General features: G+C 40.3%; 1 protein-coding gene across 8 annotated transcripts in view; it reads right to left on the minus strand.

Annotated features, from left to right (window-relative positions):
* Positions 1 to 13,577, minus strand: part of DNM3 (dynamin 3) — a 372,210-nt gene that overhangs the window by 232,184 nt on the left and 126,449 nt on the right. For all 8 annotated transcript variants that reach the window (XM_059675119.1, XM_059675122.1, XM_059675121.1 and 5 more), the window contains exon 12: positions 9,741 to 9,811. In XM_059675119.1, the coding sequence (XP_059531102.1) occupies positions 9,741 to 9,811 (71 nt within the window). The remainder of the gene's footprint in view (positions 1 to 9,740; positions 9,812 to 13,577) is intronic.

Genomic DNA, 13,577 nt, shown 5'->3' on the forward strand with positions numbered 1-13,577 from the left:
ACTATTATTATTTTCGTTTTACAGATGGGGAGACTGAGTCACAGAGTAGCTAAATGGATTTCCCAAAGTTACTCAGCTAATAAGCAGTTGGCCTCCAGATCCCAAACTCTGTGACATTTTACAATCTCATTGCTTTGAATTCCACTATATTCTGACAACTCCCATAGAACAAAGCCAGCTTGACCCATCTCCCCAAATCTAGACTCATATACATTTATGATAACTCAACATCGCCACTTGGATGTCCACAAGGCCCTACTCAGCTACCCCCACCCTCCGCTCTTTGAGTCATCGCCTCCTACTCTCCATCTCCCTCATTGGAGAAGTTCAGCCACACTGATCACTATTTTTTTAAACCCACCCAGCATATGCCCATCTCAAAGCCGTTATGCTAGTTGCTCCTTCTGCCTAGATAAGCTTCCACCAGATATAAGCATATTTCCTGACATCACCTCCTTCAAGTCTTTGTTCAAGTTTATCTTTTCAGTGAGGCATACCATGACTACTCTGTTCAAAACTGCATCCTTCCCTTCTTTTAGGACTCTCATCCCCTTTACACTATTCTATTTTTCTCTATGGCATTTTTCACCTTCAAGCGTACTATATAATTTAATAAATTTTTGTGGGTTTATTGTCTGTCTTCTTCCATTAGAATGTGAGCTCCTTGTGAGCAGGGGTTTTTGTCTATTTCATTCGTTGCTATATCCCCAATGCCTAGAACAGTGATGGCGAACCTATGACACGCATGTCAGGGGTGACACGTGAACTCATTTTTTTGGTTGATTTTTCTTTGTTAAATGGCATTTAAATATATAAAATAAATATCAAAAATATAAGTCTTTGTTTTACTATGGTTGCAAATATCAAAAAATTTCTGTGACATGGCACCAGAGTTAAGTTAGGGTTTTTCAAAATGCTGACACGCCGAGCTCAAAAGGTTTGCCATCACAGGCCTAGAAACTACCTGGCACACTGTAGTTAGCTCTAACAAATATCTGTTGAATAAGAAGCCAGTGAGGTCAACACCATTATAACACAACGCCAGGGGTTAAGAGCCAGAGATGACCCCAACAATTCAACCCCAGAGCCCACATGTCCAGGCACTGTGTTCCTCTATCAGTCAAAAGAATGAAGGCTTTCTGCCTGGCCCATGCAGTTCAGTGGTTGAGCGTCAACCTGTGAACCAAGAGATCATTCGTTCAATTCCCAGTTAGGATACATGCTCAGGTTGTGGGCTCTATCCCCAGTAGGGTGCAAGAGGGCAGCCAATCGATCTTTCCCTCTCATTAATATTTCTATCTCCCTCTCCCTTCCTCTCTCTCTCTAAAATCAATTAAAAAACATTTTAAAAAAAGGTATGAAGGCTTTCTTTTGGTAAATCAATGAGTGAACATCTATTGATATAAGAAAACTAAATTTATTTTGGTTATTCTGAGAAAATTAATAATACTGAACCCTCTAACTAGCAGTTTCATAGTTCTTAAAGGCTGTTTTGAAGATCAATGAAATAGTCCAAAATAGAGGAAAAGCTCAAGTCATTAACTGTTTAAAGTAATGGGATATTATGGCTCAGAGCCACATCAGAAATCAACATCACACTTTTGAACCACTGTTCAAAACAGTAATCCTATATAATAAAAGTGTAATATGCAAATTACCCCCTTGATGAGGAGTTCGACTGGGAATTCAACCGGGAGTTTGACCAGGGGGCAGGGCCAGCCGGTCAACCACCCACATATCCTCCCCCTGCCTGGCCCCATTGGCCCTATTGGAGTGGGCCAGCCAGACCCCACCAGTGCACGAATTTGTGCACTGGGTCTCTAGTCTTTCATAATCTCCCACGAGTTTTCACTCAAACTCCTGAAAACCCATATTCTATATTCAAGTGAGGCTGGGGAAAGGGTGGGTGGTGAAAGGCCATACTGTATTTGATTACTAAAGATACTTTGTGTATATTTTTCCTTTTCAATGTCCTCACATTAGACTTTTAGCTTATTTCTTCTTTCCTCATTTTTTGTTATTTTTCTAGTTTTTGTTAAATGCTTAAGTCCTTTAATCACCATGAACATCATCTTTCTCCAACCATTTCTCTACATAATCCAAATCTACATTATTCTGAATTTTGTGGTGAGGCTGTGAATGAGGTTGAATTTGTGTCCGACTGTGACCAGGGGTCTGATGCACCCACACTGTGACATTCGCTGCGCCAACTAGCGGTGGGGTATCTGAAGCTGGCTCCTAACCTGAATTTTAGCTCGCAACTCAAAGCAAAAACTCGGCCCAGAGACGGCTCGTATCTCGAAAAACTCGTTAGTCGGGACACTCGTAAGTCAAGGCCCCACTGTATTTAAAAATGTGTTTATGGGAAATCGTGTAAAGACTTGCAAGTGAACTTGAGCCTTTGGATATAATCTTGTTCATAGATCCTTTACTGGTTATCTGTGCAATATTGGAAAACAGACCTAGGTATAATGTTTTCATTTGACATAAGTCAAAAATTTGAGAGCACCAGCTATTTGCAAGGTGCTATTGTGGAAGATATGAACATGATTAAGGTATGGCCCCTATAATCAGAAGCCTACAATTTATCTAGTGTGGGTGGTGAGATACATACACAAAATACAAAGAACAAAGGAAGAACAAGCTCTACAGAAGTAAACATGTGAGAATGTAACACAAAGCACCCCCCCCCGCCGCCGCCGCTGCCGCCGCAAGTGCTTCTGTTCCATATGTGAGCTATAATTACCCCATAGCTTCTTATTGTGTTTGTTGTTAAGCGTATAAATTCCTACTACAACCAAGTCACTGTGGAAGGATGTCCAGAACCCTAAAATACATGAAGCCAAACTAGGTTTAATGCTCTGAGACATAATGATTTTAAAAGTATATAACAAGAGATTTAAATTTTTGTAAAAATAAGAACACACTGAAAGACATTCAGAGAAAAAGAAACCCATGTTACCATGTAGCTCAATGTTTTTTGCATGTTCATTTCTAGTTTCTGTCCTTGTCCATGTGCATACACAATAAAAGATTCAAATCACAGGAGAGTATGCCAAGGGGTTTATAACCACTTATCAAACAAATCCTATGCATAGTAATTGCTCTGCATCAGAGACAAACAAAAGGGATTATTCTGGTCTGATCTGATCTAAGACTTTCACAGAAAACCTGAAGAAAGGTACACTTTTAATAGAGGAAGACAGCCAAGTGCATTCCAGGAGAATGGTATAGTATCATCAAAGTCAGGAGGTCAAAAAATGAGGAACATAAAAAAGTTGTGGAAAGTAAAACTATTACAGCAAAATTATATAATCATAAACTCAGGGTTGTAAATGACCTTAAAAGTCACCTAGTATAGTAACTGAATGTGAGAGCCAATTAGGGAGAAGTTGGCTGTTATGGTAGAGGCAGACAAAAGTATTCAAAGTTTCTGAGCTAGCAAATGGCATGATCAAAGCAGTGTTTTGTAAAAATTCTCTGAGTCTGAAGCAGAAAAGATAGGAAGCAGATAGCTTACACCCCTTCCTTCTGACTGCGAGTCCTGCCCAGCCTTCAAAGTCCAATCAAGTACCATTTCTGGGATATGCCTTCTTAGAAACCTCCAGTTATTTCTCCTCCCCATGAACTCCCAAAGATCTTGGTCTGCACCTGTACCATATAAACAGGATTGTGTCAGGCAGGTCTCTAATTCCTCTCTGACAATGTCTGTTCCTCAATGACTGATGGTATGTTGCATGAATCTTGGTATCTCTACCTCTCTCACCACTGACATTGCCTAGTACAGAGTTGGAAGAAGAGGTAAGAGACAGTTTCTACAGAGCCTTGGAAACCATACTGAGGAGTTTAAACTTTATTCTGAAAGTAACAGGGGATCTCAGAAGTAATGATAAAGGACATGACAAGAGGCAGGAGGACCTGTAGTAACCCAAGCAAGAGAAGAAGAATTTCAGGGCACCAACGACCTGCACAGCACTCTGTGAAAGATATAAATGATGATAGGATTAGACAAATTCAGAAACTAGAATAGAGGTATAATCAAGTGAACTTGGTAAAGATGGAAGGAAACAAAGATGGGAACAAGGAATAATGAATGGCACTCAGGTTTCTGGTTTGAGCAACTGGAAGTTACCACCCACAGAGAATGAGAACAATGGAGGAGGTGTAGATTTAAGATTAGATGATGAGTTTAAGGAAAATCAAGTTGAGACTTCCCTAGGATGGATAAGTAGAAATGCCCAGTATGTACTGACTATGGCACCCCGTCTAGGAAGAAGTTCTGGAATGGAGATCTAGGTTTATAGTCTTCAGATAAAGTTAGTAACTGAAACCTCTGGTTAATGGTGTCATATGAAGAAATCACAATTGTCCATTGGATTAACTATTTTGTCCTGGCCAAAAGCAGTCTCAACAAAGCGGTGTGGTCAAAACAAGATTTCAGGGGCTGAAAAATGAGATAGAAGTGACAAAGGAGGAGGAAGACTGTGGACTCAGCATGAACCTAAATAGAGCTCAACTGAACCAAGGAAATGGAGTCGCTCGGAAACGCAGATTGCGTACATATCAAGTGTCAGTTGGGCCTCTCCCTCCACCATCATGCTTAGTTTATAAGAGGAGACACTTCAGCAGTAACCATGATGGAGAAAATACTAGCAAAGTGGCAACAGACAAACCAAGGCAGTGGGAGGGGAAAGCCCATCCTTTATACATTATAGACAGAAGATTAAAGAGTTGACTGTTTTTTCCTGAGTCAAAGGGTTTGCTTAGCAACAGCGAACAGAGTTACCCCCTTTTTCTCTTTTAGAAGCCATCACAGTAGATCACCACCAAGCCATCAGTTAAGTAGGGTCCACAGATGTAAGGACCCTGAGCAATGGGCTGGATTCTCCATACTCTGCAAGTGTGCCATCCAATGCAGTAGCTGATAGCCATATGTGGCTATTGAAATTAAAACTTTAATTACTATTTAATTTGGTTTTTATTTCACTTGCAACTCACTTCCTCTGTTTTACTAGTCCCAGTTTGGCCACTCAATAGTCACATGCAGCTAGTGGCTACTGTACTGAAGAGCCCAGAATAGAAAATATTTCCATTATCTCAGAAAGCTCATTGGACAGTACTGCTCTGGAATAAAGAAGTCCTTTTAAAATGTTCTTTTATTACCCCAAGGATATTATAAACACATGCTGAGAGTCCTCAGAGTACGATGCATCATGTGCAGGCCCACCTCCTCCAATCAGATGGAAGCCAAAGGGAGAAGGAAGCTGCATTCCCCCTGCAGGATCCTCAGTGAAGTCTCAGGCTAAATATTACGTAAGAAAACCCTCCAGGACGTGGGGCCCTATGAAAGAAGGATGACTCATCTCCTAAGATCCATTTTAAGGATGAAGATAAAGTTCAAAATAACAGCTCTGAGAATGAAAGAGAACAGTAGAAGTCTACTGATTTTTAAAACTTTGCTTGGAACACTGGAACATAAAATTTACTAGAAGATGTGACACCCCGGATTGTCCTTGGCAAATTGTTTAGGTCTGTATGTCCATCTGCATTTAATTCCTAAATTTGCATATGAGTCAAAAGAAGGATCTTGTTCTAATCTAAGGCCTAGGCTTTGATTCCACGAGAGAGAGAATGTTCTCATGTAAGAATATAAACTAGAAACACTGTTATAATAAAATGTGATTACACATGATGGAAAAATATACGAAGACTGTGAAGTATTGCTCTGGAATTTGGGGCCAAGATTCACATATACTGCCTTTAGGCAAATGGCAACGGGCATTCCAGAGGATGAGGAAAGAGATATCATGAATGTCACAACCGGCAGGATTTTCATGGTACTCATATAACCAGCACTGAAATCTGTCCACTCTGTCATTTCAACTGTGAGAAAACAGGTGCTGGGACCTACTCTGCAGATGGAAAAACAGACCTTAGTCTGACGCTGGTGTCATCAAAACATTAGTCTACTGGTTCCTATCGGGAGCCCTAATGCTTGTAAGCTACTGAACTGTTGACATCTCAGTAAGTCAGAAGTTAAAACTCCTGCCCAGGGCACAAATGCAGAGGAGCATGAGAATTTGAAAACTAATCTCCCCAGGCATCCAAGCGAGCAAACACTTACTGGCCTTCCTATTCGAAGAGCAGGAATCTTGAGAGAGGGGAAGTGAATGAAGGAACAAATGGAGTAGCTTTGCTTTCTTAAATAATAAAAACTAGTGACATTGTGTAAAAAATAAAAAAGACCTGTGGGGCTGCTTGTTTGTTTTTTAACAAGGGACAATGACAAATTAAAATCCTTAAATCATGAGGAAAGTTGACATTTTCTTCTGGAAGACCGGACGTTTAGGTTCAGAAACTATATTATAGTTTAAAGATCAAGCTTTCAGAAACCAGGAAATTCCAAAGCAAGCCTACAGCAGCGCTAACTTGGATCCATGACACATGGTACATATTTTACGGTCTGTGTTTAACAAATAGCTAGGAAATGGGGGGGAAAATGTTCCACGTATTCAACATGGCAGAGTAAATGCTGTAGCAGGCAGAAGAATTCCAAGATGTCTGAACACTACTCTGAGAATTCCTACTCCGTTACTCTACCTTTAGTACTTTGGTTTGTTTTTAAAATTTTTAGAAAAGAATACATGTGTAAAATACTATGCGCATCACCATTCTATAAACTTGAGAGGTGGTTCCCCCTCTTTCGACAATTCTTTAAAAATCTCATGAAACAAATTCTTCTTTTCCTCAATTTGAGACCTTAATTTTCTATCCCTGGAACTTAAAAATACTTACATAATTGTCTTCCTTCAAGTATGGCTTGACTTTTCTTCCTTGATGGAAACAGCAATCCTGCCAACTTTAAAATTTATAGCTACAACCGTATTTTTTTAATTTTTAAAAACACAAAAGATCCCACAACCCTTCAAAGTAATTATGAATATTTCTTCATCTTAATCCCATGTCACTCTGAAATCTACTGCAACTCAGCATACAATGGAAAGAACATCTACCTCTGAGTCTCAGTGCAGAATATCACATTTGGAGATAATACTGGTGTCTAAAAATATTCTAGTGGCAATCATACTCCATCAATTTCACAACAAAGTAAAATTGTGTTAAACACAAATTCCTCTGTGTTTAACAAATAGGTGGGAAGTGTGTGTGTGTGTGTGTGTGTGTGTGTGTGTGTGTGTGAATGTGTCTGTGAGTGTGTGTCTGTATCTGTGTGTGTCTGTGTATATGCTTATATGTGAATATGTATACCTATACCACTTTCTTACTTTTACAGACTATACCCCAGTTCTCAAAAGCAGTTTTACAACACCTCATTAATTTGATCTCTTGACAATCCTAAAAGGTATACGATGGGTGATTATTTATTATTCCACTTGATAGAGCAGTAAACTGAGTACAGAAAGGCTAAGCGACTTGGCAAAGCCCAAAGCTTCATCAGCGGCATATCCTGGAAAACTGATCCGACTGCTGACTCCCAGACCTGGCCTTCAAAAGGAAGTTCAGGTGCGAGTTTCTACTAGATGCAAAATGTGCAAAGCTGCCCCACTTCTAATGTGGTCTGAACAAGGCTTCTTTTTTCTCCCCCAACATCATAACGGCTTACAGTCTATCTCTAGGCTGGAAAAATGGGGGCAGTTGCCTGGATTACAGAGGCTGCATGGAAAGACTGCATTTGAAAGTGTTTACATTTGCAACATTATATGCTTTTGAAAACCTAGTCAATATAATGCTATAGTCTAACAGCTTCTGAGGTGAAGTAAACTCCGGATCATTTATCTTTGAAAAGAAGTTTAAAAAGTAATCAAGAAAAAGTGTTTCAAGAAAAGTCTAGGCTGGAATTTAAACTGTAGCACTGGTTACAATACTTGTTCAAAATTTGAATTTTCCCAAACAGATTTTGACTTTTTCTACATTTTCTCCTTGGCTCGGGAGACCACAACGAGGTGGTGTGGCAATGTCCCTTTCACTGTTAAGTTATGGGCTCGAGTTTACATCTAAATAGCATTTGTCTTCAATAAAAATCACTTTTAAAGGCAGCATTCCTGTTCTTTAAAATTACTCAAGGATTTGTTTTTCTTTTCAATTCTTCAAGGAAGCAACAGAAGGGACTGGAGAATGTGCCAACTTAAAATGTTACATGTGTTTCTCTATATTTTTCAATTATTAGGCAAACTCTCAACAGACAAAAATGATTTTTTCTTTCTTTTTCTTGTATTTTTCCCCCAAGAGTAGAGCTTGGCACAGGCCACATGGTAGTCACAGACTGTGCTGCAAACCAGGCATAATTTTCAGGTCCCCTCTTCCAGGGTGATAGGCAAGGAGGCATCTCAGCATCCAGGCTTCGCCTCACAGGGGACCTACAGGAGGAAGTGAGCAGTGCAGATGGGGGAGCCATTAGGGCTAAAGGGAGGGATGGGTCTGTGTGGATAGTGTCGCTACCAAGACAACTGACCATAGAAACAAATTCAATACTGTGTTTTAACACCACCACACACAGGTCACAGACAAACAGTGGAGGAAAAACATCTACCGCACAACAGTAGTAGCTGCTGGATTCCAAATATATGTATACAATTGGTTCAGCATTACAACCACAGTCAACTTTACAAGGAGACAATCTGCTGTTGGATAATTGAGCCTTTCCTCCCTAAAACATGTCTGTCAGTTCCTCAGTCAGGGTTTAGTCTAAATCCAATGATTTACATTCTGATTCTTTTCAATCAGATTGTAATTGGCTTTATATTTTGTTGTGTTTTATTGTTCATTTGCCCCTGTTCTTGAATACATGGTTCAAATACATTTCCCCCCTTTATTTTTTTTATATAAAAGAGACTATATTTTATATACTTGAAGTTCGAACCATTTACATGCCACAACTATATTTTAGAGTTAGAATCAAACAAAAACTAGTTCCACTCTAGGGCAGGAAAAAATGGTGAATGCCACACTAATAACCAGCCCTGAATAACTAAGCATAATGTCTACACAGTGATATCTGTGAATGTAGAGCTAAAATATTAGAATATAACGAGCCCTGGCCGAGTAGCTAAGTTGGTTATTGTCCTAATAAACCAAGGTTGTGGGTTCAATTCCAGGTCAGGGCACATGCAAGAATAAACCAATGAATTCATAAATGAGTGGAACAACAAATCAATGTTGTTGTTATTTTTTCCTCTCTCTCTCTCAAAATCAATAAAGAGAACAATTTTTTAAGAATATGAAATACATGTATGATAAAATAGCAACATAGAAACAAGCTTATATAAGATATATATTATAGAAAAGAGAATGTTCACCCCCTATAATTACATCTAAGTTCACCAAAGACCGTTTTTTAAAAAACAGGCTCTATATTCTAACTTAGGAATGTTGAAATAGCTGTAGCTTGTGAACTGCACTTGCTATTTCAAATTAATGTGAGAAATTGTTCCCAAACATATTTTAAATGTGCATCTGTTGCTGCTTATCTATGGGAGTTCAAGTACAAACTGCGGATGGTCATCCAAAAGCAATGAGTGTCTAAGACACATGTGACCCATATGCTGCACAACCAAGGAGCCAACTACTTTATGGAGAGAGCTTGGCCTCACAGGATGGCTCAGATTTAACCTTGACCCAGAATGCACTCTCAAGAGGTGGTGGGGTTGTGGGAGAAATTCCTAGTGTGTATTCTAGACAGACCAGCAGGAGGAACACACGCAGCAATTGAGTCTTCCACCTACTTTGCGAAGCCAATGAAATCCTCGTGGTTGGTGTTGATGTAGGAGACTTGGATGTCAATCAACAGTAGTACCTGTAAGTCGAAGAGAAACACTTCAGTGAAATCCATCTTAAATAGTCTCAAACACTAAAGTCAGCAATTGCCTGCAAATTATCTGCATTGAATTTTTAAAGGATGCCTCACAGTGAGAATGAAAAGGTGCATTCATTTTTTGGTTCATTAAATTCGTAATTTTTACTCTAAATTTAGAAATTGAAAATCTCCATGAAAAGTCTGATTCCCACAAGAAGACAATAGCATTATAATTGCTAGGCATGCACTCTTGGCCAACTTAACACAGAACCTAGAATTATTCTCTTCCTCTAAAATGTAGGCATGATGTTCAAAAGAAGGGCACACATGTTAAACAGGAAACACATGTATAAAAGGGCACATGGCAAGAAGGCCAGTGAGGAGCTGTTCAGAGCTTCCTGCTCCCATAGACACCATATGTTAGCCTCAAAATAGCAATATCCTCTCCTCTTCTATCTCGGTAAGCCCCCTACCCTATAAGCAAGCAGAAGAATGTCATTGACCCACTCAAAAATGCAATATACAAAATAAATAGAAAGACTTCTTGAGATCAATAAGCTTCATCATCACAGCAAAATTTCAGTCAGTTCTCTGCTAAAAGATCACCTCATCGAGGGATCCTCTCAGCCCGTTCTGTCTGAATTAGCACTCTTCTTACTCTCTGTCCTATGAATCGAGCTCATTTTCCTTTTGTAGCTCTACCACTAGCTGACATAGGAAGTTTTTACAAATTGACTTTGATGGACCCCATCTGCTGTAGCCACTACTGTATCCCAGGGACTAGAACAGAGCCTAAAATACCATGTAAATCCAACCAAGATTTGTCAAGGAATGAACTGGATACATGTTTCAGTAAACATGAAAATGTACTGATCACAAGGTACTTATATAAACTCTAATTCCAAGACCTGGAAGGTCCCTCTGTAGAAAATATTCTTCAGTGGGAGACAAGGAGACTTAGAGAACAAGAAGAGAGTGGGACAAGCAGACACTTTAAGAAAAAAGCTTTATTCCAGAGTTATTCAAAATTGGGCTCCCCTTTCTATGTTTCCTTTTTGTTCTCCCAACAGTCCCCATGTCTTCCTAATATGCTGAGCTTTGTTGATAGGTTAAGAATGAACAACGCTTAAGAATTCTTGCCTATGTACCTCCAGAGCTCTGCACTGAGACTGCTGAATGAACTTTTAATGACCTCGATGACCCCACGCTGCCTCCCTACACTGAAGGTGACACTGGAGCGCAGCAGAGCGCTCTTGGTAAGGCTCATTGACATAGTCTACGTATTGCTCCCTTGTGGGAACTTTCTTAGGGAAGACTTCTTCCATGATCCTCACCCCACTCTCACCCAACACCAGGATGAATGATGATGTTACTCTCATGTCGCCTATGTGTCATATTTTACATATACTGCAGCCTACACTTTGTATTTGTGGTGTGTAGCACCAATTAATCACTCGTCTGTTTGCATCCCTTGTTAGCTTCAGAGGAACAGGGATTACATTTGTCTTGTTCACCACTTGATCCCCAGAACCTAGCACAATACACATAGCAAGTGTCCAATAAATCCCTGTGGCTGTAAATTTTAGAACTATCTCCCAGCTCTGAACAACAGTTTGTTTTCAAGTGCACAATTTATTCCCATATAATTAGTATGCGGCCATGGTTTCTCATGCACTGCCCAATGCTGTGGGCTCTGAGGCTCTGCTTTTGTGGGGAATCTCAACTGGTCCCCTCATCAAATCTTGCTTTAAGTCCCAAGAGGACCTTCCAAGATGAGTAAATGGTTCACCCCAAACCCACCCTCACTTCCAAACATAAAGTGAAGGCCACTGGGCCAGAAACATAATACTTGTATGAGAAATTTCCTACCATCAGATAGTTTGGTTTCTTCTGTTAATGAAGACAACTAAAGAATTAGGAAGAGTGATCTTTATTGGATTATCTGTGGTAGTGCCTCAATTCTTCCCATACTGAAGCCATCTTCTGTTATACTCTCAAATCCACTTGGTCAGGAGTTTGTATGAAAAAACCATTGAATTGAAGCACAAGTCAATTGTTACCAACATAAAGAGCAAAATATCTACATAATTCTCAACATTGCCAAGGGTTGTCATGAATGTCTTGGACGTTCTCGCACATTAACTTGGACTGCAGTGTAGGAAAAAAAAAAGTGGAAAAATAAAAACTACGGCTGTTCTCATTCATATTCCTGGAAACTAGGAGTCTGTGTTCATCTCAGGAAACGAGCCAGGTCACATATGGGGGATGAAAAGAGTACATTTTTTTCTCACTTTTTTCACTTTCTCAGTGCCTGTCTCACCCACAGTTATTGAATACGGAGTTGAAGAAAAGTAAAGCTATGCTTGGGGGCAGTCATCGCCCACAAAGCTGACCACTTCAATACGCACGCTCATGTTTGGGAGCACCTGGAAGAATTACAGGCACATACAGGTACTCAAAAGCCCTTTGTTTTAGAAAAAAATTCACCGACTGATTTATGGGTTTCCATATTTTTAATTTTGAAGAATTTTTCCTCCCACAAAGCTGCCAGAGCAGCAGTCTGTAATAGTTCCATTTCAAAATATATATATAAGAACAGCTCTCAACAGTTCTAGTGCAGAGGCCTGAGGACACTGGCCTCTCGACCACCACGAGGGTGAGGGTGGAGGGGGCACCAAGGCAGAATGGAGTGCAGGACGCAGATGTGAGAGCTGTGCAAATGGGCATGCTCACCCGGCCGAACCAGGCGTGCTCCCACACAGGTTCCTGTCAGAGGTGGCAAGTGTTAGCTTCCTCGGGCCAGCCGAGGTGGTCACTTGGGAGAAGACAACCACCCGTCTCGTCTCCCCCTTGGAGAGTTGATTAATCAGCACATAAGAGCTGCAGAGGAAAGACAGGGTCCCTTGCAAGGAGAAAAGGTATTTCTTCCTCATACCTACTGTGTCATGGCTCTTTGGCAAAAACAACTAAAATGACTGATGAGCTGCAGCCATATTTCGGTTATTGCATCTCATCCTCACAAGATGCCTGTGAGTTAACGACCATCATGATCCCACTTGAAGGTGAGGAAACCGAAGTGGGAAGATGCCCACATAATGTGTTTTTTTACACAGAAAGTAAATAGGAGATCTGGGTTCAAACTCAGGCTGTGGGCACCCGGGGCCCACAGTCCTAACAACGCTAAGAAACAGGAAGGCATTAACAACTCAGTTAGCTATGGACACAAAGATAATAATGATACTATGCCCTCAATATTGTCATCTCAGGGAAGAGCTAAATAGGATATATTATCATTCAAATTTTCTAGAATAAAGCCACTGAATTAAAATGGTTATCTATTTACTCAAAGTCAGTTTCTAACACAGTTGACACTAGAACCTAAGTGTTCTTGGTCAGGCAGCAGCCATGGCATTAGATGGGGAAACTTTGGACCTCAGCATGACATATGTGGGCTTGATTTCACTGGCTCCTGAGTTAACATTGATTTTATTTATTTATCCCTAAGTCACAAAGCCTATTTGCTCCACTTTTGGCACTCCACAGGTGTGAACATTGAAAAACAAGGGAAAACTATGAATAATGGTTAATGGACTTTCAAAGCACAAAGATAAAAAGGAGTGGCAATGAATCCGCAGCTCATCGAGAAAACAGTACTGCTGGTCCTCCAGCCCTTCCCTCTACTTTGTCCCTCCACCCCACCCCACCCTCTCGCCTCAGCCTCGGCTGCACATGTTCCCTGTGTTCTGTCTCTATCTCTCGCTTCTAT

Source organism: Myotis daubentonii, chromosome 18 (genome assembly GCF_963259705.1).
Source record: "Myotis daubentonii chromosome 18, mMyoDau2.1, whole genome shotgun sequence".
Lineage (NCBI taxonomy): Eukaryota > Metazoa > Chordata > Mammalia > Chiroptera > Vespertilionidae > Myotis > Myotis daubentonii.